The sequence below is a fragment of the Nymphaea colorata genome, chromosome 9, assembly GCF_008831285.2.
Source record: "Nymphaea colorata isolate Beijing-Zhang1983 chromosome 9, ASM883128v2, whole genome shotgun sequence".
NCBI lineage: Eukaryota > Viridiplantae > Streptophyta > Magnoliopsida > Nymphaeales > Nymphaeaceae > Nymphaea > Nymphaea colorata.
The window spans coordinates 19,369,857-19,387,724 of record NC_045146.1 but is presented as its reverse complement, the minus strand read 5'-3'; the positions used below and the strand labels follow the sequence as shown (position 1 = coordinate 19,387,724).

General features: G+C 38.0%; 1 protein-coding gene across 5 annotated transcripts in view; it reads left to right on the top strand.

Annotated features, from left to right (window-relative positions):
• Positions 1-17,868, top strand: part of LOC116261494 (serine/threonine-protein kinase ATM) — a 145,682-nt gene that overhangs the window by 57,441 nt on the left and 70,373 nt on the right. For all 5 annotated transcript variants that reach the window (XR_007574323.1, XR_004174299.2, XM_031640278.2 and 2 more), the window contains 11 exons: positions 3,553-3,674; positions 3,780-3,849; positions 3,953-4,080; positions 5,144-5,285; positions 5,378-5,518; positions 5,602-5,700; positions 5,787-5,833; positions 6,060-6,255; positions 11,767-11,985; positions 13,108-13,179; positions 13,333-13,402. Coding sequence is in view for 3 of the 5 variants with exons in the window: in XM_031640278.2 (XP_031496138.1) it covers positions 3,553-3,674; positions 3,780-3,849; positions 3,953-4,080; positions 5,144-5,285; positions 5,378-5,518; positions 5,602-5,700; positions 5,787-5,833; positions 6,060-6,255; positions 11,767-11,985; positions 13,108-13,179; positions 13,333-13,402 (1,306 nt within the window). In the remaining 2 variants the exon portion in view is untranslated. The remainder of the gene's footprint in view (positions 1-3,552; positions 3,675-3,779; positions 3,850-3,952; positions 4,081-5,143; positions 5,286-5,377; positions 5,519-5,601; positions 5,701-5,786; positions 5,834-6,059; positions 6,256-11,766; positions 11,986-13,107; positions 13,180-13,332; positions 13,403-17,868) is intronic.

Sequence of the window (17,868 nt, the reverse complement as noted above, 5' to 3'; positions counted from 1 at the left end):
GGAACACACATTCACACAATTGCCCAGGCTGGGATTTGCCTGGAATGCCGCCATACCTGTCGCGCGTCCACTAAACACCTTGAACTACGACCCACATTGCTCAAGGCCTACTTGACGTGCCCGGTGTACCTGCAAACATAACAAAATGGTAAGTTCTCTACTCGTTTCGCTTACCATCGATACAAATCTGAAAATACCGTCATCAAGGCATGTCTTCGCCTCAAATGGGTGTCGACCCACGAAACCCTCCAAAAAGGGTCTCTACCCAACCCACGAGGTTGCCGCCAACGATTAGAACTCAAAACTTGTATTCGACTTATCACATGTACGACGATTCTCACTTGTTTTCCTTAGTTGAGGTGTTTTCCCCACCATAAGATTCTCAACATACAACGTATATGCACCTCAATAGAAGCATATTTCCCCAAGCTAACCAAAACGATTGTAACGTTCTCCACAACAATACAATCTCTACCATGCTTCCTAATTGCTTCGAAAATCAACCCATCATGCTTATAAGATCATTGTAGACATGGATCATCGTTCCTCTACATGAGTCCTAGACCTTCCCCAAAATAGTAACGTCGTTAACAAACATCCTAATTCATCAAATCTTAAATCTAGCATGCTCCATTAATAATTATACATGCTCCAACAACAAATATACAACAATCTAGGCTCGATTAGGCCTTGCTCACCCCAATTTAAGAGTCTGAACTGCTGCAGTCCTCTCGGCAGCCACCTCACAAGTTCGAGAGGTCCTCAAACGGCTAAAATCCCGCAATGCAGCCACACCAACGCATTCTAGCCGCTGTTATGAGGGGGAAGAACACATCCCCAAGCTGAGCGTCGCCGCCGCCGCCATCCACTTCCGTCGCCGTTGCACCGACCTCCGTCTTCCTCTTCTCTGCGTTGTGGTCATAGCAAAGGAAGGGACGAAGAGGGGAAACGAGGGAGAAGAGGGCGACGTCGGGCTCCCACGCTACTGGATTCGGGTCCGGGTCTGGACCCGATCCGGCCCACCTACAAAACGAGTCGAGCGTTACATAGGGAACCGAGCCACTCTCGGTTCCCGCGCACATGGGACCGGGTCCATATCCAGACCCGGTTCCCAATACACAATATTCTAACACATGTATATTTTGCTCATTTTTTTTTTGTAGGTCTATTTCATGCTATGACTCTATGAGTTTGCTAAAAAGGAAGAAAACATTAAAAATATAGACTTATGCTTATATACAACGCTACAAGCACATATATCCGATTTATATAATATATACATATAAAACCATAGTTATACATGTATAAAACATATACAGCCATAATTGAATATATGCTTATGCATAAATGCAAGATATATACATGTGTCCACCTAATTTCCAACATATACATCAGTACATGAACAATTAAAATTCAAACTATGTACTATCAAGCATAGTCATAGAAAACGTGGTTTTTCTGAAAAAAACGTGATAAATTAAATGGCCATTTAAAATTTTTAAAAAACGCATTTTTTTTAAATGTTAAAAACAAAAAAACGTGTTTCTAAATGCGTTTTTTTCGTGTTTTTCACTTTTTTTCATTTTTTCCAGTTTTTTTAATGCCAAATATTTTTCTTTTCACTTTCTATTTTTTATTTGTTGCAAATCTACTTTATCTTTTGTTGTGTGTGTTATAAGTTTCTCACTTATTTTATTTTTCCTCCATTTTTAGTTTTTTAAAATTTTTAAAAATTCACCATATTTTTTCCGACTTTTTCAAGCTCACCGTATTATACCTCAAAAAAACATTGCCATTTAAAACTCCGATACATTATTTGTGACTATGCAGTGTGAAGTACTATGTCGTTTAGAAAATATGTAATTCTTACATGTCTCGTGAAAGTGAAATGCCTAGTGCGTGTTGTAAGGGCTGGAAACTGAAGGTGCTCATATGTAGAGGCATTAATTCTGTTATATGTAGGTGTAGGCTGTGTCACTGCAGGTGGGCGTGGACATGGGTCTGATGAAATTTCAACAGGCATGGGTGTGGGGGCATGAGCCACATGGTTATATATATGTGTATGTGAGTGTGTTTATGTGTAGGCATTCATGTATACTCTCTCTTTCTCACATAGACAGATGGGTCGAAAGCAATCTCAAAATAGCTTGAATGCATGAATAACGCTAATAGGTATATGTATGTATACTTAGAATTACACGAATAATTGTCAACATATGATCGATACACTCATAAACGACATATTTTATTGTTCTTATGTACATGGATAATTTTTATTGATTTTATTTTAGTTCACTGATGGACTGAGTTGGACCACTAGTGTTGACTAGTCTAGACTTGTCACTAACTTTCGATTTGGAAACATAGCTGCTTAATGTCGAGGCACTTGGATGTGGTTTCGATGGGTTTCGTGAACTAGTAGTTGTTGTGGTAGACAAGCAGATATCTTGCAGAGGAATGCTATTATAATTCAAGAATTCAGAAATCATACAATGACTTATTATCCCACATCTGGTGATCCTTTCAGTTAAGGATACTAGTATGACATAGTAGTCTATAGTTGCTTTTAGTAAACATGACCAAGTTTGTGCTCTTTTCTTCACATTAATGATATTTAAGGAGCTTCTATCATGTATTGAGTGTGATCTGATGAACTGTTGGTCGAAAGAACACATCTTTCATTTCTGTCATAGGTTGTCATTTCATCATGCTCACATAGGGAACTTGGATTTAAAGTCTGTACTGGCTGAATTTGGTATAGAAATAATATTATGAACACAAACTCTTGCTGCTTGAGAGAGCAAAAATTGAAAATAGGATTGTACTTAAGAAACTCAGATATGTTTTTTTTTGAGAAAAAACAAACAGATTTTTTCTGGAAAGTATTTTAGTCGATGCTTTCTTGAATATGGATGAATCCAAGGACAACTTTTATTTGATGAAGTAACTCATGGGCTAAGTCATATGGGTATGTAACTCAAGTCCATACCTGTGTCGGCATGGCAGGTATGGGACAGGTATTTCGACACATACAGCCACAGGTACTTTGGATTAGATTTGGGTCAAACGTTAATCAATTCAATAATTCTAGTGAAAACACAAATTTTTGAATGCCAACCTTTTGAATCTTCAAAATTCAATAGTCAATAACTTACAATCATGATTATATGTAACTTTATGATTTCATGAAATCACATGTTTAGTTTCTGTACTCGATTTCTATGTTTTTTTTAAGTTGCTGTGTTGTATGTTTAATACCTGCGCACACACCCATACCAGTGTGACTTATCTGACAGTTGATTACTGTCTCCTGTTATGCTAGTGTAGAAAGGCATCTTTTTCATTTTGAGACTAACAAATGATTACTCTGCTCCATTGTGATAATATCTATTTGTTCTTATTCACCTTTTCTCATTTATTTTGTTCAACTAGTTATATTGGTATTCTTGGCTTTCTTCTCTGACGTTTTTATTTTTCACTGTTCTGTTGCCTGCCTATGATATGAAAATTTTAGATTATCCTATTTTGACCTGAATGCATTTGCTTTCTCAGATAGCAATTGTGAGCTGCCTTTTTTCTCTGTGTTCTGCTGCATCGGATCCGTCAGTACCTTACTTCTGCAAGGACACAGTTGTACTTGCTGTGCAAACAACAGTCGATGGATTCTTGGATATGTGGGGTTTTTATTCTGTCACGTGCTTGTTTGAAGACTAAACCTGTTTCATTCAGTAGCTGACTGATTCTATTATTTCACTTTTTATTTGCTTTTGTATTGACAGGGACAGTATTCCAAAAAGGGCTGGTGTTGTTGATAAGATACATGTTTTCCGCTCGGATAGAGTGTTCAGGGTGATTAAGATGAAAATTATGTAACTTGGAAAATTTTTGTTTGATTTTATTCCCTTCTCTCGTTTCTAGAATATTTAAAAAATTTATGTTTTTTTTTTTGCAGTTTCTTTTGGAGATACATCATCAGATCACTGCTGCAAGTGTTCCCTGGCACAAGTTTCATGTCTTGGCAAGATTAGAGGCATTTATCGATGTGATTGGTTATCGTACATCAGTTTCAAGCACTTCATGGTATGGGATATGATGGTTATCTATCACTATACATCTACTAGCTTGCACACAATTTTAAGTTATCAGCTTGATTGATTGCATGGTTATCATGCTTTGGCTGGATGATGCTGTTTTTGATTGATCTGTTATTGCTAATTTCTTAATTGTATTTTCATGTTTCTCTTTTGCAAATTAAAATTTCCTGGAATGGTTGTGGTGCTTATTTGATTAGTGTTTCTTTGCATCACTTGGAATGTTACTTCAGTTAGTGTATGCTTGATTGAGGTTCCAGTTGTTCTTCCATTTTGTTCCATTCTGCATTCCTGGATGGCCTTTGGTATTGTTCTCGAACACCCATGCTCGTCAGGAAGATCTTTCTTCACCTTTCATTATTTCTTGTTGGACAATCACACGTGCTTGTTGGGATGTGATGGTTTAATCAGGCCACATACAGGTAGTTGTGTGGGTGACATACTGAACTTATGATTTTCTGTGTCTTTCAATCTTAGAGATAGTTACTTTTTTTATCTTGAGTGTAAATGATCCAATATACGCATAATTTGCAAATGAAATCTGCGGAGGAATTTTATATGGCAATTTCACATCCAAATATTACACTCAATACTTATTTACGCGGGAACACCTATGCAGCACACTCCATATTTTGGTTGTGAATGTTGAAACTAGACTAGCTCTTGTTAATCTATGCTTTCTTTTGGTCAGGAGAATACGGCAGATATTTGAGTGCTGCAGGTGCTTGTTCTGGATTTTGCAATTATTATTTCTGTTCCCTTTAGTGTGGCTTTCATACCAAGTCTTAATTTAGTTTCATAAGCATTTGAAATGAGTTTGACTGATGATATGCTGTCTATCACATGCCTAGCTTAATCTTTCACCACTTTTCCTCTTTCTACCTTGTTCAGCAGTTGCATGTGGATACCTTTGTTGGCAGTTTATGCTAATTCTTTCTGGCGGGCTGTAGTGTTCTTTTTCCTCTTTCTGATTTTGATGTCACTTGGTAGAGTCCAGCAATTTGCATGTTGGTGAACTTTGTGAAATTTTCTTTTGTTTTTTATTTCTGCAGCTACCTTTTCAATTTGATTGGACAGTGCATTGAGTTCCCTGTATTGGAGGAGAAATGCTGTTTCTTAATCTCTTTGTTGCTTGAAAACTTTAGAAATAATAGCTCAAGTGATTCAATTTCTGTACTTGGCGAGCAACTCCAGGTAACATCTCCCCTTTTGTTCTCCTATGGTGAATTTTGTTCTTCGCATTATACTTTTGAAATTATTGAAAAGGTATGCTGATACAAATGCAGTTTTTAGTATCAAAGCTGGTTGCTTGTTGCATTTCTGTTGACCAACGTGATAGATGCACCAATATGCCTTCTTCTAGTGCTCTGTTTCTTCTTCATAAGTTGATTGTTGAAGCGGATGAATCTCTATATGGTTATATCATGGTATGCTTCTAGTTAACTGAATTTCATTGGTGGGTCATACTCCAAGTGGATTTACTTTTGTTGATGCAATAATTATTATCAAGGAGTTGGAACCCCTTCCTGAAGTTGATTGTTTTGAGAAGATTAGAACTTTCCATCAGAAACTTCAATCAAGCTGCAGCGCTGCAGATCAGTTTGTCAAGGTAGGTTAGTTTCTTTGTTGTCCTCTTTCAGGTGGATGTAATTTTTTAGTTGACAAAATCATATGTCTTTATCTTCATTATAACAGTTTGTACAGCGAATGGGCGACCTTCCTCAGGCAGTACGTTTCTGGAGGTAATGAACTTGTTACACAACGGTAGAAAATTCTTTTCCTTTGTATCAAGAAGATTCAGAAGACGAGTAACATTTCCAGGACCTTACTTTTTTTCTTCATTTATCCTGCTTCATGCTTCTGGATAAATCAATATTGCTGGAGATGCTTTTCTGCATTTCTTATTAATTTTAATGCTCTGTTGCAACGTATCATTTCCTTTTTCACTTTTTGCTGATTTGTTTGTAGGCTTAGAGCACTTCACTGGAAGTTGTCAATGCGCGAAATCATTCAACCTGAAAAGAACATGAATGAGTGTCAGAAGGAATCCAGTTACTGGCATTGTGATCCTTCAACCGTTTCAGCAGTGTGGGCTCTTATTTCCAAGTGCAGCTCGGATGATCCAAAAGATGTTAGACATATGGCCGCGGACTTCCTCTCTCGGGTGAGCACTGATGGAAAAAGGAATTTCATTGCTCTTTGTTGTTTGTGCTGCAAGTTGGAACTTTCATTGCATGAATATGAGTGTACCAAGGCCACCAGTATTGTTGGCATTTTGAGGCCAGTAACTGGTATGAGAAAATTATTTCAGAATTTCAAGAATATTGTTGAAAATCAAAATTTTATTATTTTATCCCAAAAATATTCATAACGGTTTTATGAAATGTTCCTGATATTTCTTGAGATTTCACAAAGGTCTGTGCTTCACATTTTTAGGTAAATCATTTTCTTTCTTTCTGTTTGTTTTATATTCTAAAAAAATCTAATTGTTTTTCTAATGCATTCACAAGGAAAATAATAGAAAACCTATTTTCTGTTTGTTCAGTCAATGTCATCAATTTTTAAAATTTCTCAAGAAAAACCATAGCTTGGAAAAAATTCATGAGGAAAACCTTGCCAAGAATGGCATCAGTTCTATGGGATATACTGAGGTGAGTGGCAAATTCCATTAGTATCTCAAAAATATGAGCATTGAGTTGGCAAAGGAAGTCTTATGTGGATATTCAGCTTATGCCTGGACCTTTTTTTGTTGTTTGAGTAAAACGGTCTTCTATTCTTTGCTTTAGTACTATAAAATATCTGCTTGTTTGATGTGTGTTTTTACTTGTATATACTGAAAGCCCTAATACATGCATATTCTGTGTTTGCATGAGTACTGATTCTTATTGCAATGGTTCTTAATCCAATTATAATGTCACATCCCAACCCTTTTATCCCCAAATATTTTTTTTTTCGTTAAAACGTAAAACGTCGAGGTACGATGATACAACAATTAAAAAGGAGCTATACATACCAAAATAACAATGAGGCAAACATTTTATTATGTAGCAAATTCAGTTCATACAAAATCACTTCATATTTCTCAATGACACATATAACAAAAATGTGACAAAACGACAACATCGATGTCTAACAAAACAAGACATCAATGAGACCAAAACATGACGTTCTGACACGACAATAGACTCAAAATCTCCCTAGTAGGATGTGAGTGGAGCCATTTGACTAACCTACTGCCCTGGGTTCGCCAAAACCTGAAAAAGGTAAACAATAGAAGGCTTAACCGTCACAGTATGGCAACAAACCAGACAAATTCATTCAATTGCATCACTGTCCAACGACAATGCAAACGTAAATCTTATAGCATTCACATCAATCAAACATAACAATCACATCATACGAAAACTTAGTCGAACCACAGAGAGTAGTCTCGATCCGTGATTGGTTGGTAGCTATTCTATGCAAATATCATGCAAGGATACTCACTAATGCACAATCGGGGTCAAGGAGATACTCGACTCGATACCCCGCCTAATCTACCCTATGCAATTATAATTTCTAGAATGCATATGTCATCACGTAATAATTTAAAAACAGTCAACCTATCTCATAATCATTCAATCACATACATATATTCATGTGGCAATAAGCACGTTATAGCACACATCATTCAACAAAACACAATCACAGGTTCCAAGGATTCTGAAAAGCACACACTCTAAATTTGGCCACAGGCAGGGATTTGTTTGGAATGCCGTCATGCCTATTGCGCGTCGCCACCAACACCCAAAATCGCTTTCAGCTCCGAATTCATATTTCTCAATGACACATATAACAAAAATGTGACAAAACGACAACATCGATGTCTAACAAAACAAGACATCAATGAGACCAAAACATGACGTTCTGACACGACAATAGACTCAAAATCTCCCTAGTAGGATGTGAGTGGAGCCATTTGACTAACCTACTGTCCTGGGTTCGCCAAAACCTGAAAGAGGTAAACAATAGAAGGCTTAACCGTCACAGTATGGCAACAAACCAGACAAATTCATTCAATTGCATCACTGTCCAACGACAATGCAAACGTAAATCTTATAGCATTCACATCAATCAAACATAACAATCACATCATACGAAAACTTAGTCAAACCACGGAGAGTAGTCTCGATCCGTGATTGGTTGGTAGCTATTCTATGCAAATATCATGCAAGGATACTCACTAATGCACAATCGGGGTCAAGGAGATACTCGACTCGATACCCCGCCTAATCTACCCTATGCAATTATAATTTCTAGAATGCATATGTCATCACGTAATAATTTAAAAACAGTCAACCTATCTCATAATCATTCAATCACATACATATATTCATGTGGCAATAAGCACGTTATAGCACACATCATTCAACAAAACACAATCACAGGTTCCAATGATTCTGAAAAGCACACACTCTAAATTTGGCCCCAGGCAGGGATTTGTTTGGAATGCCGTCATGCCTATTGCGCGTCGCCACCAACACCCAAAATCGCTTTCAGCTCCGAATTCTATTGCTCAAGGTCTACTCGATGTGCCCTGTGCACCTGCAAAAATTCAAAGCGATAAGTTTTTCATTCCTTTTGCTCTAATATTTATTTAGGTAATAAATATGAGTATATGACCATTGAGACGATGGTCATTGACTCGAGCAAATGCCGATAGAATCGGCCTGAAGAACATTTCTTCAAGTTTTTCCCATATTTAAAAGGTCATTGGGCGTGGACCTTCCCAAATGCATTCTTAGGCGCATCATCAATAAGGTAGACACTCAATAGGCGTCGAACACCCTGTTGAGGTATCACCATTTTCAATTTTACTTCTCCATTGGCAATCCGAAGATGATACTGCACTATTTCACTCACAATAGCATATATCAAACAAATCACCTAGAAAAGGGTGTTTCCTTCGCACCCTTGTGTACATCCGGATCCTAATAACTTAAATGTTCCATATTTCCTCCAAACCGTAAATTTAACCTACAAAGCAACATCGGTACTCCCTCTCCACATGCATTGTAACATTCAACAAAATATACATAGATCCTCGCCCCTCCAAAACAGTCCTAAACCTTCTCCAATGTAATAAAATCTCTATCGTGCACTCAAAATCATTCAATCTTGAATCTAACATACTCAAATAATAATTATTCATGCATTTAAGGAAAACTTTAGACGAAATAGTTTTGATTAAGCCTCACTCACTCCTCTTTTTGAGTCCTAGGCTCCTAGCTGCTGAAGCTCCCTGGCACCCATGCCTAATGCTAGACTAACCACTAAATGCCAAAGATTATTTGATGCGGTCACCTTCAACACTTTCTATTCGCTGGTATGAGGGGGACAAATGCACTTCTCCAACTACCAAATCCAAAACTGCCTAAAGAGCGAGAGAATGAGCAAGGGAGAGATCAAGAGGGAGGTTTGATGATAGCAGAGGGCATTCGATTGAGAAGGAGATGGTTCGGCTGAGGGAGACACATGCATGGGGGAGAGGCAGAGCTAGAGAGAAACGAAGAGAGAGACAAAAGGCAACAAATAGGGATGGTACAACAAAAACAGACGAGGGGGAGAGTGCGGGAGACCAAGGGGAGTTAGAGAGAGAGGGCTCGGTTGAGGGAGAGTGTAGAGAAAGATGCGATAGTGAGAGACGGTGAGGGTGAGAGGACATTGGCGGGAGAGAGAGCAGAGGGCGAGGGATAACGAGAGACAATGAAAGCGAGAGGACTCAGGACAGAGAGGGAGAAGAGCAGAGAACGACGAGAGGGAGAGACATAGATAAAAGTGGAAAACAGGAAAAGGGAGGGCGGCTACCTGCCAGTTCCTCAGCCTCCGCCACTTCCTGTTCTGCCTCTTGTTTGGCTGCATCAACCTTAACAACGAAAGAGACGAAGTGGGAGAGCCCTAGTGTGGGGCCTTCCTCTTCATGCGGGTGGAGTTTGGGTCTGGGTTTGGACCAGTTATCCATATCGTATAGGTCGAAGAAACCTATATGTTACGCTTGCGATACGCGATACCAGTTTTGTACGATACGGGGCCGTATCGTATGATACGATACGATACATATCTTTTACAAAATACGATACCATGCACCCCCTGTATCGTAAATAGGGGTGTATCGTGCTTGTATCTTATGATACGTACGATACAAGCTGATTTCAAAAAAGGGGGGCTGGAACCCTCCTTTTTCCAGTTTTTTTATAAAAAACCGGCCCTTCTTCATTTTTAACCTAGAGATTGTGCTGCCGTGGAGGGAAATCATTGATTTCTATTGTTAAATCATCGATTAAACCATCGATTTATGCGTGGGTGGTTGATTCCCGTTGGAAGGAAAGAGGTTTTTTTTTAAATCGTGAAGATGAAAATGAAGAAGAAGATGGAGATGAGGATGAGACTGAATATGATGAAGATTATGAATGAGAGTCGAGAGTGCTTTCATTTTATATGTATTGACATTGAACATTTTCACAATTTCATTATCATCTTGTGATGTAATAATACATAACTTCTAAAACTTGTTTTTTGATGTGGTATTTCATAGACTAATGGACCTTATGACTTATGAATCTATGTGTTTTTTTTATGAAGAACACATTATTCTTGACTTTTACTGTTTTTTTATGAAATTTTCGAATTTTTTTCTGATTTATTAAAAAAAAACGATACGATCACGATACATTACGATATTTTACAATACGGCGTATCTTAAAGCCAGACCGATACGGCTTATGATACGCCTTTTACAACATTGCGCGATACGCTCACGTATTGTAAGCGTATCGCCCGTATCATACGATACGGGTTAAAACACAAAATTTTTCATTTTTTAAAGTTTAAACACTGCTCCCTCTCTCTCTTCTTGTATTTAAAGACTCCAAGAGACGTAGGAGGGAGAGATTTTGCCCATTTTCATCAAAAATAACCAAGGATTCATCGATGTGGGAGATATTATCGTTAAATCATGAAAGTTGATAACTATATGTTTTGAACTTATAAAATTGTGATGTAATCTAAGTCCTAAAACTCCAAGTCCTAAGACTCTTAAGATTCTATAAAATTTTCAAGTTTAAAATTGTGATGGATGCTTATTATGTTATTTTGAATATCTAATTTCTTATTTTTGAATGTGTTGTTGATACACACGAATGTTCCTTACGTATGATGATAGTTTTTTATATTTGAATACATTTTTCTTGATTTCTGATTTTTTGTTCATTTCTTCAGATTTTTTCAGATTTTTCTCTTTTTGATTCTTAAATATTTTTTAAATTTAAAAAATTAATTTTACGATACGCTACGCTATGCTACGTTTGCGATACGTTACGATACGGCGTATAGGTCGGCCTGACCGATACGCAATACGCTACGCCTTTTATAACATTGGTTTGGACCCTGATCCAGCCCAACCTATCCAACGCACCACTCGTTACAAGTAGTGTTTGATTCCTTGGAATCAGCTTATGAACCCTGGTGGTTAATCAAGATTTTTGCTTCCTCCTTACAGTAAAACGATAAAGAGAAAATTTCTCTTTCTGCATTAATTTCAGTCTCATGTGTTTTATGTTTGTTTAATTATGATCACTGTTACCATTATTGTGATAGTTTTTTTGAAGTGATTTATTCATTCAGTGTAATTTTGCAGGTTGGTATAGGGGATCCTTACCGTACAACTGTGCGTTTGCCTGGGAATTCTACAAAATTTCATGTCCAGATAGCTGATCCTTATAGCCAGAGAGCATCTGCTTTCTCTACTGATATTGGTGTTTCAGATGAGCGGCTTACTGTCCTCATTACATTATTGAGGAAATATCTGCTCGATGTTTCAGTTACAACTGTTGATATGGCAGCTCAAACACTGCAGGTGAACAGTGGAAGTTGGTTTCTGGTTTCTGCTTTCTGCATCTCCTTGTTTATCCTGCACAGAATTGCCTTACCGATATTCTTATACAGCTGGAGAGTCTTCCTGATGTTTATTTTAATTCTATGGAGGCTTTTGGAGTATTATATTGTTGGGTCACATAGTGGGCTGAGGAAACTAAAACAAGACAATGAAGAACTCCCAAGACTTTTAATTTTAGCCACAAACCCTGTTGAAAATTTGCGGTTTGTGTAATTTCTTTGTTCACCTACTAGAAATTGAGATTGTAGAAACAAGCACCACGGGAACAGCAGCCGGTTGATGGCAGACGGCAGGCGACTGCCGGAAATCCCCAAAAGCAGCCGGTTAATGGCAGACGGCTGGCGATTGACAAAAAAAAAACAATGTTGGCTCACACACGATCAACACCAGCGACGGTCGGATTCACTCCCGAAGCTGCTGCCACTCCTTTCTCACTCTCTAAACTTCATTCATGATAAAAAATTAGGGTTACAAGAGATATTTAAGAGACTCAGTAACGGGTCGGGTCTGGACCCAGTCATATGGTCGTCAACAGAGATAATACTATAGGTTCAAGATTAAAGATGTTGATAACCTGAGCGTGCAAATACTTGTATTGTGACTAATTTTAGTTGGCTGCTTTGATCAACATTTTCTCCCTTTTTTAAATACCGTAGTCGCTGCTTTTTGTCCGCTTTTGGCTTTTGTCATACAAGCGTTAATCTAAAATTTCCTTATTCATGAAGATTAAAGAAATTAAACAAGTTGGAGCATGGAAACTTGAGTTTCCCCCACTTGTACCATTAACATGTCGTGTGCTTCAAAAGTTGTATTCTCATTATTTGTGTGGCAACGCAATATTTTGTTTTTTCTTTCTTTTTTGGGTTTCTAAAGTTGTATTCTCATTAATTGGATGCTTTGACCAACATTTTGCTTCTCTTTTTGGCACTGTACTCACTGCTGTCTCTATTTTCAACTTTCCTTGTAGAGGTTGAGTTTACATTTTTAAAACTATTCAAGAAAAATTAGTGATGCTGTAGAGGCGTGTTTCATTGTTCATGTGGGTGTTGCTGACCATTCTGGAATTTTGAATGGAACATGCAGGGGATACTTTCAACTGAAAGAGGCAGTCGTGCTTTGTCATCATTTAATTCATATGATAAATCCTTTTTGGAGGTAATTTTGCTTATATTCATTCATGGAAAGGTCGGCTTTAAGGATATACTTTTTACCTTATGGTTCACATTTTGTTTCAAAATATCTTCTTGCTTTTGCAAATCTGTTCTTGTCTGTGATTCCTTTTTACTTAATAATGTTGTTTATGTGCAGATTCATTCAAAGGGAGTTAATCTGAATCATGTTGAGCACTTGTTGTCAAAGTTCGAGTCTAAATCAAGCTGTAGGTGTTTCTGTTTCTTTGTTTTTTCTCCTAATTGTTGATGCATCAAGATGACTAATGTTCACTGACTCTGTAACTCTGTATTTTATTGAGAGGGCAAGGCCACTCAGTTTCAAACAGAATTCACCATGTACTGGCCAATCATCTCCATTTATATTGATAACGGCTCACCTTCAGCATTTGTGGTCCTTTTTTTTTTTGTTGGAGTGTCCCATGCATATCAGGAACCAGATGACTTGTGTTTACCATTCAATGAAATTCATCTTAGCGGTGGTGCTTTTTTCTAGGATTTCTCTGTGTCTAGACTAGGACATGTATTTTTGGAGTGCCTGATATAGTGATGTGTACACTCCAAAAAGTCTTTCTTATGGATATAATCTATTTCTGAAATCTTGGAAATCAATACAAAGATCATGTTTTCAATGTGTAGATGTGATTGAATAAACTTAAAAAATCACTCTTGACTTTTATGCTATTGAAACTAGAAAGTTTATGTTCAAGTTTGGTAGTTTTCTAGTTTTTAGAAGATTAGAATATTCTTTAGTCATTTTTAGTATTGTGTGGCTCTCTTATGAAAGTAGACTTGCCGACCCCTAATCTCTCTTAAATTAGAGAGTAGGGTTAGCTAATGGATTAACGTTTCTCTCTCTCTCTCTCTCTCGTGTTCAACATGGTACTTGTTACAGCCGGCAGCCTTTTGGGAGAGAAAACTTATTCCATCACTAACCTTAATCTCTATAATAAAGAGATTAGGGTAGAAAAGAGATTTACAAATTACATCAACCAAAAATAGGGAAATGTTTAAAGAGACTTTGTAACTATTAAATATTACAAAGAACCACCTAGAAACATAAACTCTTATAATTCAACACTCCCCCTCAAGCTGGAGCATACATATTAAACATGCTCAGCTTGTCACAACATCTAGAGAAATCACCAATAGAAAGAGCTTTAGTGAAGATATCTGCAGCTTGATCTTCTGATGGTACATGAATAGTTGCTATGGTTTCTCCTTGAACGAGATCTCGAATGTAATGGCTGTCTACTTCAATATATTTAGTTTTCTCATGAAAAATTGGATTGTTTGCAATGTACGTGACTTCTCGGTTGTCACAATACATCTTCATGGAAAGCAGAATCAACACACTTAGGCTAGATAACAGGGATTTAGCCCAAGTCATTTCAGCGGCAGTTTGAGCCATAGCTCTGTACTCGGATTCTGCACTGGATCTTGAGACCACACCTTGCTTTTTGCTTCTCCAAGATATAAGGTTGCCTCCCACAAATACACAGAATCCTGTGGTAGATTTCCTGTTTTCGACTGAGCCAGCATAATCAGCATCACTATAGGCTTCCACTTCCAGGGTCTTGCTTTTTGTGAACAAAAGCCCTTTGCCAGGGGACGATTTCAGATATTTGACAACCATTAAAGCCGCATCCCAATGAACTTTCCTGGGTTTTTCCATAAATTGACTTAGCTTCCCCACTACAAAGCTAATGTCTGGTCTTGTCACATTAACATAGAGGAGCTTTCCAATAAGGGATCTATATAATCGAGAATTCACTAATTCTGATTGGTCATCATGAAGATGTAGGCGTTGATTCATAGGTAGATTAGCTGGTTTAACTCCTAGCATCCCGGTGTCCTGCAATAAATCAAGAACATACTTTCGTTGAGAGAGAACTACGCCTTCCCTGTTGCGAGCAACCTCTATTCCCAAGAAATATCGTAGTGGACCAAGATCTTTCGTCACAAAGTGTTTTTGAAGAAACAACTTTGTATCAGAAATTTCTTGATCGGAGTCACCTGTCAGGATAATATCATCAACATAAACCACTAGAATGGTCATAGCCCTGGAAGTCTTCTTGATAAATAGAGAGTGATGAAGAGGGGATCTCGCAAAGCCACACTTTGAAACTACTTCAGAGAACTTGTGAAACCACGCACGAGGACTCTGTTTGAGTCCATAAATAGTTTTTTTCAGTTTGCACACTTTTCCACACTCCCCCTGCTGTTTAAACCCTGGTGGTTGTTGCATATAGACAGTGGTTGTTGCATATTGACAGACTGATCAAGATCACCGTACAAAAAGACATTTTTGACATCAAGCTGATACATGTGCCAGTCATGGTGTACATCCACAGAGATGATAAGCCGAATGGTTCACAACCGAGCAACATGAGAGAAAGTCTCAAAGAAATCAATCCCGTAAGTCTGCGTGTAGCCCTTAGCAACCAACCGAGCTTTGTATCTTTCCATATAACCATCAACATTGATCTATGCTCCATAATTAAATCAATTTCAGCCAGACTTAAATTAAGAGATGTAGCATCTACTGAAGCAGCAGTGAGATTCGCCTTAGGAGCTATACTGATAGACTGTGTGTTTGGAGTAGAACTGGATGAAGATGTCACAGACGAGGAAGTGGATGAGTTAGGTTTACCCACTTTGTTCCAGCACCTATCCTCTAAGTGACCAAGACGACCACAATATGTGCACTGAAGTCTTCCACGTCCTCTAGGACCTCGACCTCTTCCTCTACCACGGGAAGAGTATAGTCCATTTCTTCCTCCTCCAAATGAGGCTAGGGCAGACGGCTGTGAGTTGTTCGAGGATGGAGGAAGAGTAACAATCAATCTGTTTAGTCTATTGAAGGCCTCATCATGATCAAGAAAATCTGAACCTGCAAGCATTTGAGCGTTGGATGAAGAATAATCAGAAGATAGTCTAGCAAGAAATTTAACTACAATCATTTGCTCCATGTGAGATTTGAGACAATGCTTACAGGGCGGTTTTAAGGAATTCATCTTTTCATAAGTAACCTTCAACTTTGTAAAATATTCCGTCAAGTCCATGTCACCTTGCTGCATTTGTAACAATTCTTATTGAACCTGTAAAATTTTGCTGATATTTTTATCTTGAGAGTATGCTGCCGAAGAGAATTCCACATATCTTGGCTGTATTATAATAACAAAGCCCTGCTGCAATGTGGGGCTGAGTGCTATTCATAAGCCAAGCACTAATAATGCTGTTTTCTTCCTCCCACCGTGCGTATTTACCAGTATTTTCAACTGGTTCATCTTCTTCCAATATGTATTTCTTTCCATGTCCAACGATCGACAACATGAAGGTTCTAGCCCATACATCATAGTTGGCTCCATCAAGTTTGATAGTAGATCCAAACGAGAATGGATTTGAGAAAGCTTTGTATTCAACACCTGCCTCTATGTGCTGATTTCCAGATTCAGTTCTATCAAGTTGTATAGATCTGTTGGCAGCCATGATAGAACCACGAAACCAGAGCCACAAAAAAGATAACTATAAAAGCCAACGACAAACAGGATATATACTAGCAACCACAGAATTTTTCAGCCAGATTTCATCACCAACCTACGGCAGACTGAACATAAACAACATTCACAGACTTACGACAATCAGATTTCAAGACAAACCTGCTTCATTTTGACTGAGAATCAACTCTGCACCACACGGCCAGGCAGATCAGACGTTCTCTGGTCTGATATTTTTTAATGACATCCACTGAGTCAAATCTGATATATTCTGCGACATTCAGATCTGATCAACATCAATTGTTTGTCAACGACATCACCAAAGTTAGATCTGATACACTTTGACATTCAAATCTGAACAAAAACAACAACTTGTCAACATCATCCGATTAGGTTCTTCAGCAACATCAAGACGTCGACAACAACATAGGGTGCAGATCACGTCTCTACATGTAGAACGTGATCAACCCCTATTTCATCAAACAGTCCCACCGTATCCTTTGAAGGCAGCAGCAACTTTAGACGTCCAACCTTGTCGTGAATGAAGGGATGAGAAAAAGAGACAAAGGGAAGCCACGTGAAACCCTAGACGGCACGTCCTAGGTCCGAGGCTCTGATTCCATGTTGCGTAGAGAGGTAGAGAAGAGGGAGAAGAGAAGAACGTGAGGAAGGAGGAGAGAATAGGTGGCAGTCATCAATCTGTCGGCTGCTCCTTTTTCATTAGACTAAATAATAATGATTAGGGTTATGTTTAACCCTTTACATAAAGAGTCCAACAAAATTTTAAAAATTCAGAAAGCTACCTAATATTAAATTCCAAAGTACATAAAGCTTTAAATACCAAAGCAACACGTTTCCTCAACAATAAGGTTTGAGATTTTCAGCCATTGTAAATCTCCACAACAGGTTGTTGTCCCCTTGTTAACAGGCTACTCAGCACTCCCACAATGACAGAAAAATTCTGCATCATCAAATCGACATCAAAAAAAATTCTGCAGCATTGACTGCGGTAGCATTCATTGAGAGCAGTCCCCAAGGCATTAACCAATGTAGACTCCCACACAGTTGTGCATATATATATATATATTTCTATTGATGTCCACGGTTTCAATGTATAAAGATCCAGATATTGGTCGTTTTTATCAGATTTGATATGTTCCAGAAATCTAGAACTT